At 46.4% G+C, this 27,421-nt stretch overlaps 1 protein-coding gene across 1 annotated transcript in view; it reads left to right on the top strand.

The window, feature by feature from the left end:
- Positions 1–10,197: 10,197 nt before the first annotated feature.
- The window catches only part of XPNPEP1 (X-prolyl aminopeptidase 1), a 30,880-nt gene continuing 13,656 nt past the window's right edge, over positions 10,198–27,421 (top strand). The window contains exons 1-10 of the mRNA XM_030951552.1: positions 10,198–10,242; positions 11,825–11,920; positions 14,554–14,684; positions 20,051–20,114; positions 21,813–21,917; positions 22,192–22,284; positions 23,195–23,338; positions 23,702–23,797; positions 26,008–26,089; positions 27,023–27,233. Coding sequence (XP_030807412.1) covers positions 14,568–14,684; positions 20,051–20,114; positions 21,813–21,917; positions 22,192–22,284; positions 23,195–23,338; positions 23,702–23,797; positions 26,008–26,089; positions 27,023–27,233 — 912 coding nt within the window. The 5' untranslated portion in view covers positions 10,198–10,242; positions 11,825–11,920; positions 14,554–14,567. The remainder of the gene's footprint in view (positions 10,243–11,824; positions 11,921–14,553; positions 14,685–20,050; positions 20,115–21,812; positions 21,918–22,191; positions 22,285–23,194; positions 23,339–23,701; positions 23,798–26,007; positions 26,090–27,022; positions 27,234–27,421) is intronic.

Raw genomic sequence — 27,421 nt, 5'->3', positions numbered from 1 at the left:
GGACTCTCATGTCTCTTTATCTAATGGACAGTCTCCAAACAAAAACATCCTCTGGGGCAATGCCATTCATTGCCTTTCACCATTGCCTGAACCAGTTTTTCCTTCTTTCTGATTGTATAATACCTCACAGCTAGCTATGGCAATTGTGGAAAAATGCCAGTAACAGTAGTAAGGGTGCAAGTAACACATTGCCAGCTTTTTTGAATATAATTTATCTGCTGAAAAGCAAATGATGGCTACAAGCGTATGACCAGTCACCTGCCTGCTCCCACAGCTTAAGAACTTCAAAATAGTACAAAAATATTTGCCAGTTAATTAAAAAGCCTGACTTTTATGAAGGTCAATAGAGATGGCTCTGCCAAGGAATGCACACACAAAACTTTCCAGCACAATTGGCAAACCACTTCCCATGTCTTAGTTTCCCATTTTAATATAATAGAAAGTACTTGCAGACCTGACTTTTCCGTGATCCACAGCAGGTGCCAGAAGAACAAATTCCCACACCGGGCATTTGCTCAGGTAAAGTACTACTGGACTGAAAGCTGCACATGATGGAGTAGTCATTGAATAGGAAAACATGAGGTCATTTTTAACTATTGATAATTCATGGAAATGTAAAATATATGGGGCATAAGTGGGAGTGGAACAGAATATTGGCATGGTAATTGTCCAAGAAATGTTATGCTTTTATTCACAAATCAATTGACAAGTCAACAAGTTCATCTGAGATCATTGTGTATCTGAGGTACTTCTGCAGTACTTGAATTTTAGAGCCCTAGTATCCCTAGCAATGTAAAAATATTGTATGTGTAGTTGAAATTAACGTAATTACCTGACTTCTTCAGCACTGATCATTTATTTTGACTCTGTGGTCCTTGGGGTAATATTCTTCCTTCAATTCAGAGTATACTGTCAGCATTAACAGTGAATCATAGACAGGAGAGAATAATCAGCTTGCAGCTTCATCTCTTTTCCAGCTAACCTTTCGCCATGAAGCATTTTTAAAAGGCTGGAAATGAACATAAAATTGAAAGTTGACTGAGCTACTTCATGGTTTTTACTACAGCAGCAACAATATCCATGCCACTAAACAAATTTACTGAGAAAATTATTTTTGCTGTCAACACTGTTGGGAAAAAGCCAAAGTTCCCACTCAAATTACAGCAGCACTGCCCAGTCTAAACAAATTTAAAAAGTGAGGATTTTGTGATTTTGTTTTTACTCCCTCCAAAATTGCAACACATTTCTTGCATCACAAGCTAAGACATACTGTTCAGTCACATTGTTTTTTAATCAAATGCTTTCCTTTACCTATTGCTTGATATTAACCCATTGCTCCTCCTCTGGATCCTCTCCTCCATATCTGTGCTCCCATTTCCTTTCTGCTGCTGTGCTTTTTAAGTTAACATCAATTTTAAAAGTTCCCTTTTAATCAGCCCAGGCCTGCTGGCACGAGCTGTCAGCAGTATTCATTTCTCTAGGCTCTTGCCTTGTGTTGCATTGCCTTGGCAACAAGATTTAGCAGCAAGGCAACGGTCTTGAACTTGTCAGAGTCTGTTGCAACGCGCCGAGCATGTATTACTCTCCAGCACCTCCGGTTGCTATAACAACTACTAACAATAAAACTCATCTCCTGGCTTTTAAATACAGGAACTTCTACAGTCTGTTTCCTGGCAGGACTGCAGCAATATTATGTGATTCCTGGCTGTGCTTGTTTTGCCTTCTCCTTCCTTTGTGCACATGATAGCAGCCTGCAGGAGCTCGGCATGGGCAGCGCAGCCCGTGTTGGTGACCACGGGCACTGCCAGGGCTGGGAGAGGGGAGCAAAATGCCAAGTGATCCCAGGGACAGTGCAGGGCACAGAGCCCCAGCAGCAAACCCTAAATGCTCCAGACGGGTGATGCTCAGCACCTGCCTGCATCAGGCCTTTGGCTCTGGCATTTTGGGCTTTTTCCCCATTACAGCAAAATACACCTTGTGTGGTAACAGCATCCTGGGGAGGAGAGTGCAGCCAGCAGAGAGGCACTTTCGGTCTCTATCAGCACAAAGTGTTTTCTCCCATCCTTGCAAATGTTCAGCTGGCAGTACTGATGACAATGTAGGAGCAGTGTAGTGTGGAAAGTTGGGCAAGGGACCAATGACTGTCATAAGATCATATAGTATCTCAAGCTGGAAGAGGCCCATGAGGATCATTGAGTCCAATTCCCTGCTCCTCACAGTATTACCTACAAATAAACCCTATGACTGAGAGCATCCTCTAGATGCTCCTTGAACTCTGGCAGAGTTGGTTCCAGAGATCAACACCCTCTCAGTGAAGAACCTTTTCCTAATGTCCAGTCTGAACTTCCCCTGGCACTGCTTCATTCCTGTCCTATCGCTGGTCACCCGAGAGACATCAGCACCTGCCCATCTCCTGCCTACTGTGAAGAAGCTGTAGCCTGCTATGAAGACACCCTTCAGTCTCCTCCAAATCTTCTGCAAGTTAAGTCTGAATCACTGGCGCTAGATACTTAAAAAACCTTTTAGCAGAGACATGACTGTTAGTGCCAGAGGAGCCCTTTATGAGGAACATTTTCAGTCAATGAAAATGCAGGATGAGGATGCAAATTGAGCCAGTGCAGAGTCACAAACCATGGAAATTTCTCAGCAGCTCACCCAGTGCCCTGTCAGATCTCCTTCCTGAGGCTTCATTCATGAGGACAGAGCAAAGCACTCATCCTCTTCCTGTATGTCACATCCATGAGTATCTCGTGCAGACCCAACACCATTCTCACTTTTCCATAACGTGGCTCATATTTCTTCAAAGGGACAGAATCCATAACCCGTGACGTGAACAATGGGAAGGCTTGTACAAGAATAACTCAGGATACAGCTCATTTCAAGCGTGGTGAGGGATACAAACAGGAACAGAAAAGAAGCAGCAGATCTTTCCTCCTTTACGAGTGAAGCTCAGATTCTGCAGCCAGGAAGCACTGCCTGATACAGCAGTGGGACGTGGGAGGAGGCAAAGCTCACTCTGAGCAAAGGTCTGTTTGTTTAAACAGATTTTATAATGTAAAAATGGTGCTTTTCATTTTCTACAGTTGCTGCCAGCTGAAGGACAGTGGTTGCAGGTGACAGAAGCTGCTGGAGACCTGGTCACACTGCTTTGCACTGGCTGCCTTCCTGTGGGGCCAAAGGCTGAGATCCCTCAGGGTCCCCAAGCACAGAGCACAGCCTGGACCAGCAGGTCTTTTAGAAATGACCCCAAGCAGGACTCATGTGGGTAAAGCTGATGATAAAAGAATCAGTGCAGGGCACAAAAGTTGCAGACAAGGAGCATCTCTGGATATGCATGATCTTTCTACAGAGAGAAAAGTTACCTCATTTGCTTTCTCAGGCTCCTGCTCTCTCCTGTACAGAGTTTTGAGCAAACATTCCCTGTATGAAGTTGCTAAGAGTCAAGAGGCCAGCTTGACAGAGACACCCTGGCCCCCAGATTTCTCTGGAGTGCCTCATATTTCATGTTTCATTTGGGAAAAAAAAATCAGCCCAGGTTTTCTCACTCCTAATCTAGAGTTTTGGTTTAACAGACAAAACCAACAAATCAAACGTAATGAGCCCTTATTTTAAGGAAAACAGCTAATTTGAAAAGCCCAGTTCTGCAGTCAGATCTCAGGACAGCAGTGTCTAAAGAATTGAAATGTCATAGGTGGGGTCTCAGATGTCCCAAATCTCTCACAGAAATCAGCTATAGATCACTGTGCCTTGGGCATGAGAGTTAAGGAACACGGCCAGACACCAAAGTAAAGCACCTAAGCCTCCCAGTTGGGTGTAATGTGCAGGGCATGTGCCAGCATCCATGTCTGTGCCCAGGTGCTGACCACAGCCTGGGAATGCCTCATGGCAACTGCAGGTTTGGTCCCATAAGGCCAGGCACAGAACCTGGGCTACATTTTTAAGGTTTAAAGTCTCTACACTGAACACATGTAGAATGTTTAATCCCAACTTTTCTCTGCTTTGTACTGTTATCTGAGACAGACAGTAACCCAACACTCTGTGTCTGGACTCCTGCACTCACTGGAATAAACATCTGTTTCTTGTACTGTGATTCATTTAATATATTATACAGCTTGGGACACCAAATTATTTCAACACATTCAGGCTCAAGGGATTTTTCAACAGGTGAGGGGGTGAGTGGGCCTCACTCACAAAGGCAGTGATTTTGGGTGGGAACTGGGCTTGTAAAATGTGGCCCTTTTATATATTTATACAAATAAATGTCTCTTACCCTGCAAATATTAATTAGAAACAAAATCCACTGGCAATCTCAGATGCTAAACTGGTGTTAACATTGGGAGGAGTGCCACTATCCCAAGCCATGGCAGGAGCTCACAGGAGGGCTCTCATTTGCCTCCCAAGCAGACAGGACCTAGCAGACACCTGGCTCCATTAGTTTTATAGCTGGAGCAGATAAGGAAACCTTGTGTAATAAAAATATTTCCCAGGTGTCAGGCCAAAACATGGGCAGGTCGCTGCACCCTGTTAATGTTTGTGCTAGTGAAGACTTTGAGGAAGAATGGCATCACAGGAACTGGATAAAGTCTCTGTTGTGCAATGAGCATGATTTTAAAATTTAGACATGGAATATATTCATAAATATATGCAATTCATCAGGATATACTTTCTTGGCAGAATGGAGTTTTATGCAGGCTGAACAAATGGTCTCCTAAAGCATTTAACGCCAGTGCTCACCAGTGACCACTGTGGTCTCTCTTGCATACATTAGATCTAGCTTTTCGCATCTCTTTTCCTGCTAGAATGGACAAGGGAAAACTAAGGAGTCCTGGAAATAGCCACAAGGCTCAAATCTGGTCCATTTGCAAAGAGGCAAGTGCAGGTGACAGGGGATGTGTGTGCACTGTGTGGTGTTGAAATGGAGCCAGGCAGAGAATGCAGCAAACATTTCGTTTTCATCCGAGTCGTCAAAGGTTTGCAGGCAGAGCCTGAACATCTGGTATTTCACTTAAAGGAGCAGACGTGGAAGTACTCAGATATCTACCTGGCCTACTGCTGCCTCCCTTTCCTTTCCAAATGTGGCTGCTGGGAACCACCCAACCATGATCAACTTCCAGTGCTGGCCAGATAAATTGTCCTCCCAAGGAAAACGAAGATAAGATCTCCAGATAGGCTTGTTTCTTCTCTCCCTGCTATCTTTTCCCCCAAACACAACATTTGTTGTTGCAGTTTCTAGTTTCACTGTTTCCAAACATACAAAATTTATTTAAACATGATCCAAGAGGACTCATGCCACATGTTTGAAGCCTTCATTTAACTCAGAGCTGAGAGCTAAAAATACAAACAATTTTTTGCTGTTCTCAGGCCCTTCCTTGTCTTGGCACATTACAGCACTGCTGTTATATACTACCAAAACACTGGCATTAATTGTTGTTAGGTAATTTTCTAGGTAGAAATAAGGAGAAAACTGGACTTGCTGTCCCCCACAAGGATAAAGGTGTGGCCCTGGGCTGGGAGAATGTGACCCTGCCCAGCCAGCACTGAGATGCTCACTTGGGCTGTTGTGAGTAAAACTTTCACGTGACAGTTTGCAGGACAGTCCCTGGAAACGCAAACATAAGAGGGTGGGATATTGTCCAGTCAATCCCAGCATGCACATCGATGGGAGGGACTGCTCAGTCATGTGTGCAACCTTGTAAAAATGTGTTTTGGATCTGTGTTGGCAGGGAGGAGGTGATCCCACACTTCACTTCCAACCCCCTGTGTGTCTCCTGCTATGTTTCCCAGCTTGGAAACAGTGCTGAGGCTGTGGCACTGTGGGGCCATGGCAAAGAGCCCAGTGGTGCTGGTGGCACCAGCCTCTGTGTCAGGGGAGCTGGGCTGAGAGCACCCTTTCATCTGTCCTGTGGCCAGGAGATGTCCCAAGCCACTGGCAGGCACCACTGGCATCCCCTGTCCTTGGTGAGAGCTGTGCAGATGCTCAGCCCCCTGCCACAGATCCCCAGTTTCCATTGCTCTCTCCCACAACAATCTGCATTACTTTGAAGGGGAAAAAAAAATATATCCTGGTCACAGACTGGTTGCTGGGTCACTTCTGACCCCACAATCTCACCAAGGTGCCAAACACCATCTGCCATCAAAAGGCTGTGGGATGCTCGAGATGGGCAGGGGGCATTTTTGGTGATTAGATTGCAAAGCAGGAGTCTACATTTCACAGGTGTCCCAAAAGAAGAAGGTGGAGGAAATGAAAGTTACAACCACAATAAAGGTATAATGGGTATAGGAGGGTTGATAAGATAAAGCAAGTTCTTTTATGGCTTATTTCCTGGCCTTGATCACTTGATACAGATCAAGATTACAAGAGTTAATGGCTGTTATTTGGTGACGTTGGTCTCTGGGAATTTGGGTTGCTTCTCTCAGGTCTTTCTCCCTCACCCCTCTCTTTTGTTATCTGATGCAAAAGCAGCATTTTAAGGACATAAAAGATAGCCCAATTAGGAAAATTTAATCCAAAGCAAGGTAGATTGAAGTGCTCCCATAAAATTTGTTGCATCAGAATTTTCACCATTTTATTTGAGGTCAAACAACCACTTAGAAAGGACATTTTCATCTCTTTGAACATTTAATAACATATATCATAGACAGCTCTGCCTGATAAATTAATTATTAAAGATTTTACATTATCTACATTGGCAAGTTCATTAGGACCACTTCAAAGCTTCCCAGAGACTCAAAATGCCCAGGAAACAAGCATCAAACCTTTTGGCTTAACCGGAAAGCTCACTCTGCCTTCTCTTATTTAACTTATTAGCCATGTATTATTCAAATGAAATAAATAGTGCTGCTTCCTCTGCTCATCCAGGCAAAGCCTGTAGCAGCAATTCACTGGCTCATTCAGCCTGGGCATGCACCAACCCCCCTGCAATCCAGACTCCCTCAGGGCTCATCCATGGGCTAAACATGCTCCTGTTGGCTCAGGTGGTACTGAGATGCTTGCAGTGCTCAGGCCCAGGTCCGTGCAGACAGGCAGGACAGCAGCTCACATGGCACAGTCACACCTCCACCTGAGACATGGCTGTTCACTGCAGAGGACTTGTCAGCAGCACAGGCAGGAGATATCTGCACAATGCTTTGTGATGTGAAAATATCTTTTCTTACAAGATCATTACTCTTCTGGAATGAGGTTCCTATGCAGAATACCCATCAGTTTGTCATTATTAATTCTATCAGGAAGGAAAGCAAATTAGTCTAAATTTCAGCGCTCAATGAGTCAGAACCAGTTAGAAGTCACCTCTGGGTACAGAAACCTTAACAATGTGGCTCTGCAATACCAGGCACTCAGTAACAACCTAGAAGCTCTTCCAGACATCAATATTTTCCCTTCTGTTTTCTGCTTCCTTTAGCACATTTTTAGGAGATGGGAATGAAGTCTTTTTTTACCTTTATTAAATAAAGAACTTGATGAGGAAGACAGAATGGGGACACATTTTGGCTACCAGACAATGCAGTAAGGTGCTTTTGAGTGGTGGCTTAATTCATTTTAAATTACATAGAGACATCAATATCCCATTGATAGTCTGTCCACAGTGATGCTTGTTATTTCTGCCCTGAGCTGGGTCCAAAGTAGAGAAAGTTAATAAAATTCAATCCTCCCGGTTTGTTCTCCTCTCTTGCTGAGGCTGTAGGAGGAGGGAGGACAGACCTGCTTTCACACTGTAGTTGTTTTCCTTGGACTGGCTGCAGACAGGCAGAATGGCATCTCTAGACCTGGAGCAACTGGGGCAAGTTCTGTGAAAATGCTGAGCTTTTCCCTTCCCTGTCCTCCCCCTGGTACACTGGGATCTGCCAGCAGCTTGATTATTTCATACTGTGCACGCTCCCCAAGTCACACTCCCACATACAAGAAGTATTTTCTTTCCTCCCTGTATTTGATTGCCACTGCTCCCACGGTCCATGAGCTAGCCCAAAGTGATATAATAATGATTTGCTGGCAAAAAAATAATCAAACAAACAATTTCACGGGCACAGGCTGATTACCTTATGTTTAGCCTCTGTCCTAAATTCAAACAAACTGAAAATGCTGCAGAACAGGAGAGAAGGCATCCCCACTTGGAGAGCTGGAAAGGCACATGACAAACATTTGAAATGTTTTGGACTGATCCTTTTCCCTTCCCTGGGCTGGTGCACAGCTCTGGCAGGTGCAGATTTCCACAACCCTCTATTAAGAACCACAGCCAAATTCAAAATCTAACCCCAAATTATTATTATTACTGTTATTGTGAGTCAGAGGAGGCTGAAAGGACTATTTCACAACCCTGACTGGATTCAGCTGCAGAGTTCACCATCAGCAAATGATGGTGATCATCGTGCCAATGTTGCAGTGCTTTCAAAATGTCCTGACACGTGCTTTAGTATGAACATCGCTGGATTCTGGCTGGTTTCCAAGAAATTAATCTTCTCAGCAAATATTCTGCAGGGTGAGCATAATGTGGTCTGCAACACAAATGCAAAACACGGCTGTAGTTTACCCCGAGGGGGACACTGATGTGTGATGAACTAAATGGGCCTTTTTGGCCCAGACTGCCAGGATTGCAGGAGTCCCTTGTGGGCAAGGCTGAAAGATAAGGTGAGAATAATCGAGAAACAGCAATTAGCTTCACCCAAGGAGGTTAATGAGGAAAGAAATTTTCCTGTTATAACAGTCCTGGTCACCAGCCTCTCCCTCCCCTCTCTCTTGTCCCTCCTCAGGGACAGTCTGCAATCCCAGCCCTGCCAATGACCCTACCCAATGCTGGGATGCTGGTTGCAGAACAGACCTTTTATTCTCTTCTGTCGGATTACAAGTTTTGCTGTGCTGTGTTGTACCCTACATTGTATTCCAGGGATCTGCAGTGTGGAGCACACCACAGTTGCTGGCCAGGCCTGACTGCAGGGGAGCTGGAAATGCTGAGCCTGGAGAACAGTCTGAGAGAAAAAGAAGCCAGACCCTTTCCAGATGTGCACAGCAAAAGGTCAAGGGGCAAGCTGCAATGTGGGAAATCTGCTTGGGTATCTGAAATAAACCTTTTTGCTTCAAGGTGGTCAGCACTAGCACCAGTTGCTCAGAGGGGCTGTGCTTCTCCTTTCTTGGAGATACTCAAAATCCAAAAGGACAGTCCCTACGCAACCTTGGAGATACTCAAAACCCAAAAGGACAGTTCCTACATAACCAGTCTAGCTTTGAAGCTGGCCTTGTTTTAGCAGAGGGCTGGATTGGAGACATCCAAAAGCCCATTGCTGCAGGCTAACCCCTCTTGTCTGGACATAGTCACAAAGCAGAGTTTTTTCTTTTGCTGTAATCTTTCTTGGTGGTGATCTTCTCACATCTGCATTTCTGTAACAGCCTCCGTTTCTGTCAGTAGGTTTCAATTATAGGCTATGATACACTGCCAGCACAGAGCAGGGTGATGGAAGGTATTTTCATTAGGAAGCAAGCAGGGCAAATGACCAGATTTTCATAGAATCATTGAATAGTTTAGGTTGGAAGGGACCTTAAAGACCATCTAGTGTCAACCACGGGCACTGGACCAGGTTGCTCAAAGTCCCATCCAGCCTGGCCTTGAGCATTTCCAGGGCTGGAGCATCCGCAACTTCTCTGGGCAACCTGTTCAAGTGCCTCACCACCCACAGAGCACAGAGTTCCTTCACAGCATGGAATTTCACCCTGTCCACCAGAGTGGTGCTGGGGGAGCCGGTGTGAGCCCCCAGCCCCTCCTGCCCTGCCCCGGCTCCTTCTCCGCCCGCCTGGGGCCCGGGGCCGGGCGCGCTCGCTGCGGGGCTCCATCGCTGCTCCACGCTGGGTTTTGGAAGTTCAAGGGCGAAGCGGATCGCGGAGGCGAGCGCAGATCGGGGTGTGGGACAGGCGCTTCGCTCCGCTCCGGTCCCTCCCCGCCGGCTGCAGCGCACTCCGGTGCCCCGGGCTCCACAGCGCCTTCCCCTCACCGGGACGCGGAGCCCCGCGCCCCGTCCGGACAGCACCGGCGGGGACAGAGCGGGACGGGATAGGACGGGGAGCCCCCGCAGCGTTCAACCGGGCGGCCACGCCGGGCAGCGCGACGGTGGCCGCGACGGCGCCGAGGCCGATGCTGATGCTGATGCTGATCCCGGTCCCACCCGCGCCCCGTGACATCGGCGGTGACGCGCTGGGGGCGGCCCTGGCGGCCCACGTGGGCGCTGACGTGGCGGCGGCGGGCGGGCCGGCGGCAGGTGAGGCGCGGCGAGCGGGGCAGCCCCGGGTGGGTGCCCCGGGTGGATGGCGGAGAGCGGGACCTGTGCCCGGCGCCCGGCCTGGCCATGGCTTTCCCCTGTAGCCGGTCCCCGGCGGGTCTCCAGGCCCAGTCCCGGCGCTCAGGCCCCGCAGGGGATCCGGTACTGACAGCCGGGCCCGGCCGGGGTGGCCAGGCCCAGGCGGCTCTGTCAGTCCTGTGGAGGGCTGGGGGTGGCTTTTAGCCCAGGTGGGCACGAACATCTCCCTTACGAGGAGATCCGGTGGGAGCTGGGCCTGTTCAGTCTGCAGAAGAAAAGACTGAGAGGGGATCTCATCAATGCATGTAAATGGTTTGAATGTGGGTGCAGGAGAATGGTGCCAGGCCCTTAGAGGTGGTGCCCAGCGACAGGACGAGGAACAATGGCCATAAACCAAAACACAAGAAGCTCCACCTCAACATGAGGAAGAACTTCTTTACATTGAGGGTAGCAGAGCAGTGAACAGGCTGCCCAAGGATGCTTTGGTGTTTCCTTCCCTGGAGACATCCAAAACCCACCTGGGTGTGTTCCTGTGTCACCTGCTTCAGGTGACCCTGCCTTGGCAGGGGGGTTGGACTGGACCAGAGGTCCTTTTCTACCCTAACAATTCTGCCATTCTGTTTGGTGAGTTAGAGGTGCTGCAGGTGCTGTGGAGAGGGGACAAGCAATGGGTTTGTGCCTCAGTGTATGGCTGCCCTGCGTGCAGAGCGGCCTGGCTTTGAGGTGGTGCTGCTGGCTCCCGACTATCCAAGCCAGTGTGCTTATTATTAACAAGACTGTTCATAAAAGAGAAAGCAGAGAGGAAATTATCACAAGGACGAGCATATCTGAAGAAAATGTGACATAAACACTCCGGGTGGTCTACACAACAGCCACAGGCAGACCCAGCTGCAGCCAGAGCTGCTGGCCTCGCCTCCCTTCCCCAGTGTGGCAGTGGCACACACCCTGACACAGAGGCCCTGGTGGCCCTGGCCATTGCTAGCACTGGGGCTCACGGCAGCCCATCACTGTGCATGCATGTGGGAGGCAGGAGGACGTGTCTGCTTCCTCTGGCAGCATTCTCGTGGTTGCTCTTTGCCCCATGTGTCTGATGGAGATGCTGTCCAGGCAGGATCTGGTCTGGGCTCTTGGAGAGCTGCCTCCTGCAGTCTGAGTGAGGTGTAGATAATACATGTCTAGACAGTGGCAGATTTTGGGATTCAGCTCTGACTCTTGTCATGCTACAGTGGTACTTTGCATGTTACTCCTGCTCTGCCTTAATTTCCCCATCTGTAGTATGGGGAGTGGCCCCTGATAGAGTGACTGAGAAAACAAATTGGCATAAACCAGCACACGCTTGCAAGATTTAATCATAAATCTTGACAAGCAAATGCCTGACCCTTGACGTTCCCTGTTCCCTCATGGTTCACCCTCAGTGCATCTCTCTAATCTTACCACCAAGAACACAGTGTTAATGCATGTTCAGCTCTGGCTGGGGGATGAGAATGTTTTATGGGCGGGCAAAGTTTGTTAGCCACTTCAGTTTTGCCCTTTGCTTTCTCAGGCACGGTGGAGCTTATGAAGGCCAAGCAAAGAGCTGGATGGTATTTTGTGTGAGCAGAGACAAGTGGCATCCAGACGTGGGGAACTGCAGAGACAGGTAACAAGGGAGCCTGATACCTTGGAAAAAGTTAGGGCAGGAAATGGGGGTGGTTCTTGCACTGCTACAGCCACTACCTTGATTTCAGCTGTGTTTCATTTTAATATCTGGATTGATTGAATAATGATAGAAATAATGATAGAGAAGCTGTTTTAACTTTGTAGAGGCTTGTAATTATGGCCAAGGGAGGAAAAGTCACCTGTTAAGACTTACAGGGGTGACCACAGTAAATGGCTACCAACTATTTCTGAGAAAACGGCTTCTATTTCTCGGGAAACTGAAGACAATTTTTATTGTAAAGTTTGTGAAGAATCTTTTGAAAGCCATTTCTTATAATGTGGGGGTTATCCAAAGCAGAAGTACTCCTTAAATTGGGTTTTGTTGCTAATCTACCTTAGTTGTGTCTTTAATATCACAAGCAAATCTTTCAACAGTGAGAATACTTTTAAAATGATTTTTTTTTTGTCCTTGAGAGAATCTTATCTTGCTAAGAAAACCATGGCTTGTCAGCAAGGAGCTTTATTAAAAGGCAAAGCCTTGTCATGCCTTGCCTATTTGTATGAGACATCTAGACTCCTGGAGACAAAGCACAGGCCAAGAAAGGAAGCTGTGTCCTTATGAGTTTGTAGAAGGAGATTCTTTTCTGCTGGCTAGTCACTATGTTGTTGTTCTCTCTCCTGTGTGTTTCACTGTATCTGAACATAAATCAGCAGCAATGTTATAGAGTATTACAGCAGCTCACCGTGGAGGACAAACAGAAACAATCATAGTATTATAAAGTTCAGTGTAGCTTGCAAACAGTGTATAAAACAATGACATTTGTGCTGGAAACAAATCTGAGGTGTAATCCCCTGCAAAGGGATAAGATATCAGTTTGAGGATACGCTACTATGGTGCCTTTTGAGGTTGATTTGCTTATTGTGTTCTGGGTTTTAAAAAACAGTTTACCTGTGTACCTGACTCTGTGGGGAGAGTCAGTCTCACACAAGTCTGGTGTGCTCTAAACTTCCTGTGATGAGACATGTGAATGGTGGTCTTGGGTTTTCTTTACACCTGAATGCACCAGATCTTGGTTCAGGTTGTGATTTGGTCACAGCGCTACTGTGTGACCTTGGTCAAATCAAACCTTATGAAAGGGAGGCAGCTTTTTTGCCTTCCTGTTCAGATGGCAAACATCTCAGGGCAGGGACTGTGCCTTATTGTGTTTTGCCATAAGAGTCTAATGTCATCTGGGACTCCTGGTAGCTACTGAGGTGTAAATAGAATAAGTGCCTGGATAAGCAAAAAATGTTTGAGACTTGCATGCTGTTTGCTTCTCCCCTCTATGACCTGTTTGTAGACATGGCTGTGAAATGAGCTGTGAAATTAACTGGTCAGAATAAAATACTTCATAGCATGGCCTTCAAGCAGCACATAACCCACCTTGCCCTGGAAAGTGACAGCATTAAAGTTGTAAGAGTTCTTAAAAATGTGAGAGGCCTGGGAAGAAAACAAGGAAGGGAATTATCCTACTTTGGGCACACTTTGGAGATATGAGTGAAGAAAAAGGTGGAGAACCTCTGAGGTTCAGGCTACTTGATTTTCCTAGTTTTTCTGGCCAGTCATCCTCTGCAGGCAGCTTGTGCCTTCCCTGCAGCCATCTCTTGTGCCAGCACAGCAGCATGGCCTGTTGCGTCACTGTGCCGGGCGCTCACAGCGGGCACTGGCTGCTGAGGGTTTGGGGGAGCATATTGAGAGGCTGGTGTTCACTGCAGTGCCAAAGACACATCCATTGCAAAAACACAGCCAGGGAGGCTGGCCTGTGCCCTTGGTTTTCCCTCTGATCTGCTGTGTGCCATCCAGGCTGTGCCCCACCCCTGCCTGACACCAGCTGAGATCTGCAGAGCGTTCGCCAAAGGTCTTCACATTCCCATAAGCATCCTTAGTTGTCCTCTGGCAGTCACTTGTGAGAGCTCAATGGACTGTTCCTCCTGTTACAGTTGGGTTTGTGCTAGGTGAACTAGTATGCAGCCCTGAGGTCAATGTAGCCAGTGAATACATCCCTCTGAATGTCCTTGGGAGCAGATTTCTTTTGTCTGAGTTCATTCAGTCAGCAGTTCATGATGAAACTCTGGGCTACAGTAAAACCTCTAAAAGTTACAAATATAATTGGTCCATTTCTGAGTTCCTGATGGGCATGTCTTCCTCTCCACAGCATCCCTGGCCCTAAAGTGAAAAGACTGAGGGTTTCTCTCAGTGCATTTGATGGGTGGGGCAGTTCTGATCTGTGGGTACTTGGCTGCCATGCCAGGGCCTTTCCTGGCTGTCACAGGGTATGTCAGGTGCTTTGTTCCTAGTGCTGTCCACATGCAAGAAGGGGCTGACCAGTGCATTATCACCACAGGGCATGCCATCCTTCACCAGGTGGGAAAGATCCTTTCCAGGACAGGCCAACTTTGACTCTCTGGCCTTAACCTGATTTCTCGTTCTCGAGAAATGAAGGGACAAGACATGTGAAATTCTGGTCTGAGAGGGATGATGTTGGCACAGTTGTCCTCAAGGGAAGTTTCCAGTGGAAACAGCTTCCTCCAGCCTGTGCATGTGGGTGACCTGAGATGGCTGGAGAAACACTGAAGTTTCATGCTTTGTTTTAGTTGCAGGTAGGAAGATGAGTCCGAAAATTACAACAGAGCTGCTGAAGCACCTGCGGCAGGTGATGAAGAACCCCAGATATGTACAGGAGCCTGTCCAAGCCTACATAGTGCCCTCTGGAGATGCCCACCAGGTATGGATGGATGCATTATAGGAATGGTCATACTTTCCTTCCCTGCAAAAATTAAAAGCCAGGTATAATTAAAATCATCCTTCGTTCACTCACTTTAATGGTTCTAGCATAAAAGTCTGGGAAACCTGAGAAATATCATGTTGGAAAACATTTCTGGGGTCTGTTCAGGAGACGGAGGTTTTTATGTTCTTATAACAAATCAGGGTGGGTGTTCCACCAACAGCTTTTCATCACATTGTCTTCAGGGAGCTCACACTGCAGAAAAGGGAGCTTGCCAGGGCACTTGCTGTGCCCATCCTTGCTGTTGGGAAAAATGGGTTTACTGGGGGAGGAGCAGGCCTTATCTGGGCTTTACTTTCCCCAGTAGCATCTCCTGATCAATACATACTCTCAAGCAAGGTAGCAAAGGTTTAGTTGCAGAGTTTTCTCTTTGCTATATCCAGTTCTTGGTGGAATTTGTTGCCTTATGCTAGAGCCCCTCAGATCCCAGATGGAGGGGCCTTAGGAGAGGCAGGGAAGGAATGGGCTACAGTGATGCTTCCCTTTCCATGCTGCTCTGCATCACATTCTGTGCACTAAAGACAGGAGGCAAGTATGGGCCCAGGGTGGTAACCCATGGCAGTAACTGTTGTGTGCTACTTCCACTGTTAGGAATTTTGCAGTCCGTGACATAAATTTTGAATTGCTGAACTGCCTTTTACCTCCCCTGCTTGCTCATGTTTAAGGTTTACTCTGTTAGGAGACCCAAGAACTGCTGAGGGTTTTCCCCTCCTCAGCCATTTTCAGGAAACAAAAGACCTGAAGCTTTACTGGCACACACCCAAAGCTCCCTTTTACCCCGGGGTGCACAAGAGCAAAATGCAAGTGAATCAGAACCTTTGCCCTTGACTTGGCACTGGGGTGAGCCGGGTCCAGACTTGCCTGTGCCCTGGGACCATATGTGCAGCATCGTGTTTCCTCATAGGGAGATCCAAACTTGGGCAGGTAGGGGGAAGGCGTTTTCTGCAGCTGCTATTGTCTGCTGCATTCCTGCCTCAAGCTGCCTCTGTCCATATATAACTCTGGTTTCATTTCACTAGACATTAAATGCTGTCATGTGAGTTGAAGAATGTGACCCTCAGGACTTCTGGGTTTTTCTGTTGCTTTCTTTTCCTTGACAAAGTGCAGTTAAGCAGAGAACCCCATGTTGCTATTTCCTGCCAGGCGAGTTGGTCAGGTTTCTCTGCAGAGGGAATCTATCTGAATAAGAACGATTACTAAAAACTGCTGATTCTGGTGCCTCCTGAATAGCTGGTGCAGGGTTTTTTTCTGTAAGGGTTGGGAATTGATGTAGTTTTTGCCAGTGACAGAAACCTGTTGATCCCAGAACAGCCTTATTGATTCCAGGTAAATTGTGATGACCTGTGATTTGAAACTTCTCCATGTTCCAAGCAAAGGTTTATTTCCTGTGTGCAAACAAGAACTTTACAGCCTTGCAGTCAGATTTTGCTCTTAGGCAGCTCCCTCCATGAGTCAGAATACTGTAGTTTAATGATACCCAAGTGTTTGGTGGCCTAAGCCATTTCCTCCCCACAGTCCAAACAAGATATGTATTACTGTCCTTGCTTCTCTCAGCTATTCCTGAGGCTGTCCTGGCATCTGCATCACAGAACTTGTCAACAAATAGGGCTTTCCCTCCTGTGGTGTTGCCACAGGGTTTAGATTGTGGGAAACTTTATTCCCTTCTGGGTTGCAAAGGAACTCCTGGATTGGACTGATGCTGATACACCCTGATGCTGCAACTTGCTGACTAATTTCACTTTGTAACACTGGGAATGTTGATGAGCTCTGAGTTCTGTGATGCTTTTAATATTGGTTTTCCTGCAAGGCTCAGTGGCTTAGATTATTATGCTGCCAGGAGTCCTGCTACCAATTGTATCCTTTGCTTTCCATGTTTAGTTGTGTAAGGAACTGAAAGACTTGAAGAGCTTCTCAAACACCTGCCTCTGACTCAGTCTTAACCAAGGCTGCCTTGGATTTGTGGCTCTTGTACTCAGCCCTCGATGTTGGCTGGCTGCTTTAATTTTTGAAAACTTTGATGCTGGTGATAAGAAGTCAGAGAAACAGTCTCTTTCCTTGGGGGCCAGGATGGTCCAGAGGCTGACGGGAAAGGAGGACAGTCCCAGCCAAAAGTGGAATGAAACTCAAAGAATCCCACTTCCTTTCATGAGTGCTGGGTGGCTACAGGTACCCAAGGATCATGAAGGAATGAAAAACCATACTTTAGGAATGAGGTGCCTAAACCCTTTGTGGTTTGGTTAAAAATGTCAGAGCTTTTGGGATGTTGCAGTGGTAAAAGCAGGATCCATTTTTATGTTGAGTCAGCGTGTGTTTACATTGAATCTGGAGTTTACCCATATGGGACTATTCAGAGACTGGAAGAGCTGCTTCTTAATGGGAGGGAGTGAGGTTTGGATTAGAGCTTGAGTTTGGAGCCAGTCACAGCTTAACTGCGGCTGGCTTCACCCTCCAGGCCTTGACTCAAAACAAATTTGGTCAGATTTGGCTGGTTGTCCACATGAAGGAAGCACCTGCCCAGCTTAGAGCCCCGTGTTTGGGTTGGCAGAGGTGCTGTCTTCTGCTTGGGGCTGGCTCCTCTGACACACACTTGTGCTAAGCTGAGGAATCAGCCAAGTTACAAAGCAGGAGATGGCTTGTGCACAGGTTGCTCTGGCGTGTTCCAGATCTTACCAATGCAGTTGGGTTTTTGGCAGTGAATACCTCCCTCCTTCCAGGTACACTGCAGTGTTTGTTCTTTAATGACACCAGTGTCGTGCCTCTGAGGGTAGCCAGATGCACTTTGCATTGCTGATCTTAATTGACATTAGACTAGAATGAGCTTCAACGTGTTTACAGCACAACCATGCAGGCTCTGGGGATAAGCAGCATTGATTTTTTGGGGGTTCTTCCTGGCTTAGATGAGGGCTTTTGTGATGTAGCCCCCAGTTTTGTCTGTGTGACTGACAGGTGTGGTGAGAAGCAGATGTGAAAGGACTGAGGAGGGCCAGGCTGAAGGCCATCAGAGCTGAAAGACAAGCCCCAGGGAAATACCTTGCTCTCACTGTGCTGTGGTCTATGCTTTGTGTGGCATACACAGGTGTTCCCCGTGTAATTTTAGCTTGTGCAAAACATGGGCTCATCTTGACACAGTGGGGGTTGCTGCATGAAACAGAACAGGTGGGTGTGCAAGAATTCAGACTGACAGATGAATGAACTGTCTTTCCCTCCAGATCCCTGATACTCCCTTTTAAAACCCTTCTGCCTCATTGTAAACACTCAAAACACTCCCTGGTCTGTGAATGGGATAGCATGAGGTTTTCACAAGCAAACTAGCCTGTAGTCTCTTCTGTATTGGTCAAGAGAAATGGAAAATAAATCACTGCTCTGATTTATACTTAAGTACATCATTTGGGATGTATTTAAGTGATGTGATCCATGATAGGAAATTTCCAGGATCTCCTGTTGGCATTGGACCCTGGGAGGTGATGTCCCACCTTTGAGCTGGGAAGTGTAGGAGAGGGGAGTCATAGCAGTCAACAGGCTGAATAGTCTCTAGGGAGTGCTGAAATGAGGAATCCTCAGGTCTGGCATCGCTCTGCCTTCATGTTCTGTCCTGCTGCTCTGAGGCAGCCAGTGGGGAAACAGATACTTGATTCTCTTCCCTCAACAGCTTTATCCACTCTGTCTGCTGATGCCTTTGACATTACTTTAAAGGGGCTCAGAGGTGATCATGTACTCTGTGGGGCTGAGGGATCCACCCCATCAGCTAGAGCTGTGCTGAGGGCACTCATCCTTTCCCAAGGTGGCTGTCCTGACCTCCTTTCTCCCCACAGGAGACATGTGACATGCTGAACATGTCACAGCCCTGTGGGGCTGGACAGGAAAAGGCACAGGAAACTAACTGTGCCCTCATGGTCTCCATACCCCCCTCCTTTCTGCCTACTTTCACTAGAGTTAGGAAAAAATGGAGGATTTCTTTGGAGTATATACTAGGAATCTTCCCTGGCAGTTGGGAGCAAAAGCCACTCAACAAGATCCTCTTTTGGGCCATGAGATTTGCTGTCCCAAGGTTCAGTTTCAAAGTGTTAGTGGTGGATGGTTGGTTGGCTTCTCCTAGGAGGGGACAGACATGGCTGTTGTGGAAGGGGTTTGATGATGGAGTGATTTGGAGCAGAAATAAAGGTCCCAAGTGCTGTAATTTGTGTTGCTCCGCTGACTCCTGTGCTTTGAACCCTCTGCCTTCCTTAGAACAGTGAAGAGTAACAGATTTGAAGGGAGTATATTTTAACAATCAGGTGATTCTATCACAGTAGGGACTGAAAGCACCTGAGAATTGGGCTGTGATTTCTTAGCTCAGTTCCTAAGATGTTTCTTTTGCCCCAGCACAGCTGGGGGCAGAGAAACAGACTTGAATTTCAGGCCATTTGTAAGGTACAAATCCAGGGGTTTTGCAGCTCAAACGTCAGTGCTGTCAGCCTGGATTAAGCTGATTTGCTGATTTGCACTAGTTCATTAACAGGCCTACTCAGCAGTTCTGACCTACAAACTTGCCAGAATGGAATCCCATAAAAAAGTCATGTGGGTCATGTGAAGGTTCAGTTGTTCTTTTAATTTTGGCAGTTCCTGTTAATATCAGGTGTCTGTGCATTCTCAGGCTCTTCAAGATTTTGAAAAGATGTATCCAGAAACACAGGTTGTAACAGGTTTAGGATGAAGATAGACTCTTATTCCCTCTCATCCATCAAACCATGATTTTGTGGTTTTGACTGTAGTCTGATTTTGAGTAGGCAAGAAAGAAGTGAAAGCATCAGTATCTATTTGTCCCAAGTGTTAAATTTTTTACAGTCTTACCACCTTGATGATTTTCTTTTAGTGTCACTATTGCAGGAAAAAAAAAAGTCTTAAGGAATTTTTATAAATGCCAATGAGGGGACAGTGGAGATAGTGAATTTTACAAATTTTATGTGTTGATTACCCCAAGAACAAGGGATGCTTCTGGTTTCCCTTCCCTTCACGTTGCATCTTCAAAGACATGATTTGTTTGTTGCCCAAAGGGGAGGCTGAGTGTGAAATAAACGTCTGCAAACTCTGAAGCACTTCAGTGTTTACAGATGTTTGTGGGAGAAAAGTGCTGCAGCTTAAAAAAACCCCACCAGTTGAACATAAATACAGTATAATCACAGTGGAATAGAGCCCAGGAATTTTTAACTCATTTTGTTCTCTCTGTGGTGTCCTTTAGGAGAAAAAGCTTATCAAAGAATTTGTCATCAGCTGATTGGTTTTTTCCCCTGCTGCTATAAATAATTGCTGCCTCTTTTGTTTTCTAGAGCGAGTACATTGCACCCTGTGATTGCAGAAGGGTGTTCATCTCTGGATTTGATGGCTCTGCAGGTACCTTTCCAGAACTTGGGTTCTTGCATAATTTTCCTCTAAAGAAATAGTTCCTTTCATGGCATAGAGGCAGGATGGAAAAGAAAATCTATCCAGCTTGTTTGGACTGTTTTATTCCCATTTCAGCATCTGCAGAATTATGTCTTGGCTACCCGCTGGAATTATGTAATATCAGTGGAATAACAAGTTTTCACAAAATGTTTGACCCCTAAATGAACCTCTCATAAAGTAAAATCCTGTTAACTATTTAATGTGGTGCCTGTAACCTGTGGTCATTTGTTTTGATGTGCAGCCAGTATGAACAGATTTTTACGTTGCCCGTTTGGGCTGGGTGAATAGTGGATGGGCTTTAGCTGGCCTTTCTGTTTGAACAGAGCCAGGGCCAGAAATTCTGCATTTGGAAACTGAGCACTGTGGAAAAGTTTGCTTATCTTGCCGAGACAGGATGTTTTCTTGGCTGTAGGATAGGTCTGTGTTTCAAGAGACCTAGTTTTTACCCTAGCTCTACCCTAAGCTGTGCAAATTACTCTATTCTGTGGTTGTTGGAAAGTCACTTTAGTCTGCTGAAGTTATTTTCCTCTCTAATTGTATATCATTTTAATAAATACTGGTACCTATGTTTGGAGGGTCTATTCATCAGTTCCTATGAGCTCTGGGGCCTCATTTGGAAGGTGATAAATCCAGGGCTGTGGGCTGCTGTTAATGGCTAACATGAGTCCTGTATTAATTCTGCTCCTTCTGCGCAACCTCTTCATAACCTTCCTCTCTAATTTGTGCCCTTGTTATGTACTTGCAAGGTCTGTTCCCAGCATAATGCACAACCAATCAGTGAGATTTCACACAGGGGCTCACCTTGTGTTTCTTACTTCATCTTTTCAGGCTGAAGCAACTTAAAATAGGGTTTGTGTTGGGGGAATTTGGTAGAAGACAATGAGTTAATAATTGGAAACTCTGCTCTGCTAATCGGAGTATCAGTTTTTTGTGACAGAGAATATTGTCAAGTTGCAGACTCCAAAGACTTGGATTCAGTTTCAGTTTGTGCCATGGTTTGTTTTGTTTTGTATTGTCAAGGGCAAGGCAGCTTGAGTGCCTTGCTGGGATGTCACTGCCCCTCAGCTGTCTGTTTGCATCCCTCCATCTGGAGTCAGTGGAATGGGACAGACAATGAAACCAGCAGAAGTTTATGTTCATGTTTCCTGTTCAACCATCTCTGCTAGAACTGTAATATTTGGGAAAGGGGTGCAGCTGACAGCTGGGGGTGATACCCATGTCTGCAGGCCTGGTATCAGCTGTGTTTTGTGGGTGGCCAGGCTTCCTCTCCAAAAGAGGCTGGGATGGAATTCAGAGATGTACAATATATGTTACTGTGACAGCAGCCAAGTTAGACCACAGTCTCTGTTACAGAAGGTTTGGAAAGCCCCACTTACCCAGTTCCACTGGGTGGCTGAGATTTGCTTAAGTTGAGTTCATCTGAGGCAATTCATTAAGATGCACCCTTGTGCATACTGTCTCCAATAGGATTTGGAAGGTCACAGGGCAGAGGAAACAGTGAATATCTCCACTAAAACAGGAATAACTTGAACAGTGATCAGAGGTGCCTTTCAGGGAATTAGGGTGAATTTCAAACCCTGTCCCTGCTGTCTGTGTCTCTGCATGGTGGCTGCCTGCCCTGAATCCCCTTTCTGCCTCCCTGCCTAGGTACTGCCATAGTCACCGAGCAGCACGCAGCCATGTGGACTGACGGACGCTACTTCCTGCAGGCTGCACATCAAATGGATAGCAACTGGACACTCATGAAAATGGGTATGCAGGAGCCTGGGGTACTGCTCCACTGATCAACGGAGAACAGTCACTTCCCACGAGTACAGCTTGAGCTGTAGGGATATCCCATCATGCAGGGACTTTGGGATATGTTGGACGCACAGCTTCTGCTTTAGTGTCCTGTGAGAACTCTTGCCTGTGGGTCTAGACATTCATTAGTAGACATATCTAATGCATTAGCTTGGACTTTTTGCATAGTGTGGGAATGTTTCAATGTGACTGCTTGTTTGAACTTTTTTTTTTTTAATCCTTGAAGGTCTGAAAGATACACCAACTCAGGAGGATTGGCTAGTAAGTGTGCTCCCAGAAGGCTCGAAGGTGGGAGTGGACCCTTTCATTATTCCAGCAGGTTGGTTTTACTTTATAACTCTGGGTAGTGCAACTGGATTTTTCTTCCTTTCTTTTCTGGCTGAGCTGTTGTGTGGCAGTGTGCAGCTAACCATGTTTCAGATGTAGTGGTGGTTAAACTGTTATGCAAAACAGGTTGGATTTTTGTTTAGCCATATATCACAAGAGTTACATTGCAGTGCATTGACTCCAAAGCACAAGGGATGAGAACTGCTTTCTAGGCTTGCAGTGACTTTACCTGAAAAGCAGAATTCTGATCACCTCTTTTTGTCTGTGCTTTGGCTTGTCATGGGCACTTCAGTACAAAGGTGCTGAATGCCTTGGTCAGCATGTGAGCAAGAACACCCAGGCACAATTCAAGCTGTTACTCCTGCTTGGTGGTTTTGGGATCTCTGCAGCTTTCCCTGCAGGAAATGCAGGGAGAAGGGTCATTTATATCAAAGTATCCATCTATTCATGCTTCAAAACATGAGACACAATGCAAAGGTCATTGGAGGCAAGGGGAGATACTTGCTTGTTCAGATGGATTAAGGACCTGTCTTGTGGCTGTGTGGAAGTGACTCTTGTCTTGGCTAGCTTAGATCTAGCATGGTTCTGCACTGGGGGAGAGGACACCCTTAGGGCAGCTTCTGCTGTGGCTTCTTCCAGAGACTTCTGTCTCCCAGCTGGAGCGGTTCTTCTTCAGCTCAAGCATGAGGCTTCAGGACTGTGAGGTTCTGTACCTGCCACTGGCTACTGTGGAACTGTAACTGCAGTAGATTTTGCTGTCTTTCTTAAGGGAATGGGAAGAAGGAGAGGCTGGAAGGAAAGGAGAAGACTGATTTTTGAGTTTGACCTTTGTGAAGAGAGCTGTTGTTGAACATATGTGTGTTCCTTAAAGCCTCCACTCTTGACTTTCTTCCCTTTGGCAGACCAGTGGAAGAGAATGTCCAAAGTCTTGAGAAGTGCTGGCCATGACCTTGTGCCTGTCAAAGAAAACCTGATTGATACAATCTGGACAGATTGTCCTCAACGGCCCTGCAAGCCTCTCATCACACTTGATCTGAGTTACACAGGTGAGGAGCTGAACTCCTAATAGTCTTGGATTGTTCCTATTGCCCTATATCCCCCTTTTGCTCTTCCCTTACAGAGGAGAGTAAAACAGTACCACAGCACAATGTGGTCACTGTGAATAGGTCAAGAAGGTGATCAAACCTTAGCTAATGACCCCTCTCTCCTCAAAACTTCAAATAACCATTTTCTAGAAGTTGGATGGCTTCAAAACAAATCCATGGGTATCTAGAAGGCTGCTCATTTGAGATAGTTCATATCACTTATTAGAAAGGAATGAGGAGCACAAGCATGGTATGTTGGTCTGTGTTTAAATCATCATCCCCAGCAAAGTTAGAGACTGTAGCTTTTCCTGTTGTGTTTTGCAGGGGTCAGCTGGAGAGACAAAATTGTAGCCCTCCGTTCAAAAATGGCCGAGAGGAAAGTCATGTGGTTTGTGGTAACAGCCTTGGATGAAGTAGCATGTAAGTCTTTGCATCTCTTTTCTCAGTTCTTTCTACAAAAGAAATGTTCTTCCTGCCTTGGAAAGGAAGAGTCATGCCAGGGTGAGAGGCCCTTATGAAAGCATGTTCATGAGACATCAATTAACTTCTTATCAAGTGCAGTGGTGGTAACAGGTCACAAACAGCCAGCCCGTGTTTCTGCACAATGCCTCATTACACCAGTGCAGCCCCTGAGTACAGTTTTGGCGCAGGAAATGCAGCAAATCACCACCTTTGAAAAACAGCCCAGGCAAAGGGAGAAGGTCACATACAAAGCCTGAGGCAGTGTGATGGAAAGAAAAAGACCTGTGAGATTTTCTGGCTGTTAAATATCCTGCTGCCTCACCCATTGGAAAAATGGAGACTGTTTTCTGCTGTGGAGTCTGGGCTATAAACAAAGCAGTGCAACATGTGGCTTTGTATACATAAAGCAAGGGTGGGGTACACCACATTCACAGTAATCTTCTTAATTGTCACAACTTCTTAAGTCAGTCTCTACCTCTCCAGTGTTCAGCCAATGCTTTGGTTAAAACAAGTATGTCAGGGTTCAACTTGTTTTTCCAGATCATTTCAACCCAGGGTCTCACTAGAGTCCCCTCTGTGTGTGGGGCCCCAGGATGGCTGGGTCTCTACACCCTGGCTCCCAGCCCAGTGTGTAGGAAGGGAGAATGGCCAGAAACAGCAGTGATTTCCCCAGAACTGCTGTTCCTAGGACTGTGTGTCCTTTTTGCAGAAATCACCAGTGCACACACTGCTGTAGGGGGAATGTAACACTGGCAGGGTGTGAGTGCTGCTCAGCCTGTGCCCCGTGTCTGATCTGGAAAGGTAGAAATGGGGATGCTGTTTCCCTCGCTCCAGCACTGCCAGCACAATGTCCCTGGCACTGGGTGAAGCTGACTTGATGAGGTCGCTGGGCTGTTCTGGATCTGGGACACTGAGCAAAAAGCTTTTTTTGTGAAAGAACTACTTCTGAGAGTGGTGAATATGACTCCTCCCTGGGGAGGCCTGCATGAGCAGAGATTGTATGTCTCACCTTTTCAGGCGCATCTCCAATTAAATTAATGATAAATTGGTGCCCTGAGGTGGTTTCAGATTAAATGTCTCCAGCAAAGTGAAGCTTGGTTATGAATCAAGAGTGTTAAGATGAACTGGAGAAGGTCACAAGAGCAGCTCATTTTGGGGTGCCTGGTTGATTTGTTATCCTACAGGGGGAAGGGGAGAAGTTGTTTTAATTTTATCTAATTCAGTTCACTGTATTAAACTCCAGACAAGTTTCTGGGGACAGAAAAAGAGCCACAAAGGAGATTATTGCCTTCTTACTGCATTGGGAGTTGGCTGAGCGAGGAAGTTTGTACCCATGCAGTAAAAAGTTCTTTGTGGCTCTTTCTTGCATTCAAGTGACCTACTGCTTCCCTGGAGAGAGTTAAGCTCTATTTTTACTTTCATGGCAGAATTTGCACAGTTTGATGAATACAGTGCTGGGTTATAATTTAGGACATGTTGGCTCTTTTCCCAGCTGTCCTGCTGGCTGGCCTTATTGGCTTGAGTAACTTATTTCAGCTAATTGGATACCCTGGAGTTTTTATTTGACCCTAAAATCAGGATTTTAGAGATGCTGGACATCTACTTCTCCTCTTGACTTTGTTTGGAGTTGTGTGGGATAAAATATTTGTGAAAAATAGCTAAGACTGTACAGTCTGAATCTGAGATATTGGAGGGGCCCAAATGAGAGGCCTTTTTGGGGTATTGTAGTCTTGCCTATTGTGTCTTCCTCTTACCTCGAATGTCAAAAGGATTGGAATGAAATGATAGTTTGTAACCTTGAAGTTTTCTGGCTGTTACAAAGTGAGCTTTTATTGCATTGCACAGACCAGAAAGGGCAGACCCTGCCTTTGGTACACATGTCCTTGTCTTTCGTTGCCCGTACCTGCTTTTTTTCCAAGCCAGCCCTCCTTTAGAATTTAAACACCAGTTTAAACACGCGGGAGTGTTCATGCTGAGGTTCTGGTGCCATCTCCTGGCACAAATTTGGGATTGCCAGGAATGAAGCAGGCTGTGGGATAGCTGCACATCACAGCCTGCACCCATGATGTCTCATTGCTTGCCTGTGTTTTTGTGAGATTATTTTTGGCTTTCTCTAATGTTGCAGAAGATGAACCAGGACTGTGATTCTTGGTGTTCTTATTTTTCAGGGCTTTTCAACCTCCGAGGCTCTGATGTCGAGTACAATCCTGTGTTTTTTGCATACGCCGTCATAGGAATGAACACAATCAGGTGCTTGTATTCCCTTCCCCAAGATGCATTTTCTGGGGGAGAGCTGTTCTAGCAAAGTATTTTTCTTTTCAAAAACACCTATGCTTGTGTACTTTAGTGTCCTTTTTGAGCTCTTTTGTCTCCAACATTAGTTACTCTCCTCCCCTGATCAGAGCCAGAGAGGCAGCCAAGAGCTCTGCTGCACTCCTCAGCACCTTGTCTGGCTTGCTGGGTGACCTTGGGCACCATGGTAGAGTCCCCTGTCTGTCACCCTGAGATAATGTGTAGGGCCTTTGGAGCTCTGGGTGAAATGTGGCTGCCCTGGACATTACAAACTTTAGAGAAAAGTCTAATTGCTGAGTCACTTCAAAACTGCAGGGGCAGTGCAGGAAGGTTTCAGGGCTTATAACAGAAGGCTTCTTTCCTGTGACTGCCCCATATATTGAGCCTCAGCAAGCACAGTTTCTTTGGAGGCATCTGTAAGCTGCTACCTAGATCCATCTAAGGTAAAACCTGGCTGGGTGGGTGAGTACAGGCTGTGTGAAGATTGGGCTGAACTTGTCAACTCAGTGAAAGTGAGAGCAATGTGATACTTAGAACTACAGTAGCTTTTCTCTTTCCAGATGGTGCCCTTAAAAGTTAGAGAGTGGCTGTTACTTGCCTCTGTTACTTTCCTGTTTTAAGCAGTGATGGGATGTAGCCATTTTGACTATGTCATACCAATAGAAATGCTGTCAGCTCTTTCCTCTCATTGGGGTGGCACATCTTAATTTCAAATTGGGATTTAAACTGTGTGAAAGCTGGTGGTTAAAATGACATAGGACAAAGTAGAGTACATAATGAATGCTTTCCTTTCTCCCTGAAATGTTGCCAGAATGGTTTTTCCTTCCCTCCTTTACTCCAGCCACTGTTAGATTGATCTCGCCTATTTGATCTCTCCAATTTGTTTCTCAGGCTCTTCATTGATGGTGACAGGATGATGGACCCAGCTGTGAGAGAGCACTTACAGCTTGACTCCACCCTGGAACCTGAGTTCAAAATCCAGGTGATGCCCTATGGATCTATCCTGTCGGAGCTGCAGGCTGTTGGTGCAGGCCTCTCACCCAAGGAGAAAGTGTGGCTCAGTGACAAAGCCAGCTATGCTCTGACTGAGGCCATTCCCAAGGTCAGTGGCCCTAGCAGGGGAAAATGATTTTTTCTTCTCTGCTCATTGTGGTTAGGAAGGGTGTTAATGAGGGCAGCTGGCCTCAGTTCCCCCTCTGCAAAGCCCAGTGCAGGCTGGAGCTCGTGCAGAAGGGATCCAGCCATGCTGAGGTATTGAGGGGTTGTTAATCCTGGGGTTGCTCCTGCTGG

The sequence above is a fragment of the Camarhynchus parvulus genome, chromosome 6 (genome assembly GCF_901933205.1).
Source record: "Camarhynchus parvulus chromosome 6, STF_HiC, whole genome shotgun sequence".
NCBI lineage: Eukaryota > Metazoa > Chordata > Aves > Passeriformes > Thraupidae > Camarhynchus > Camarhynchus parvulus.
This window is presented reverse-complemented; position numbering and strand designations above follow the sequence as displayed.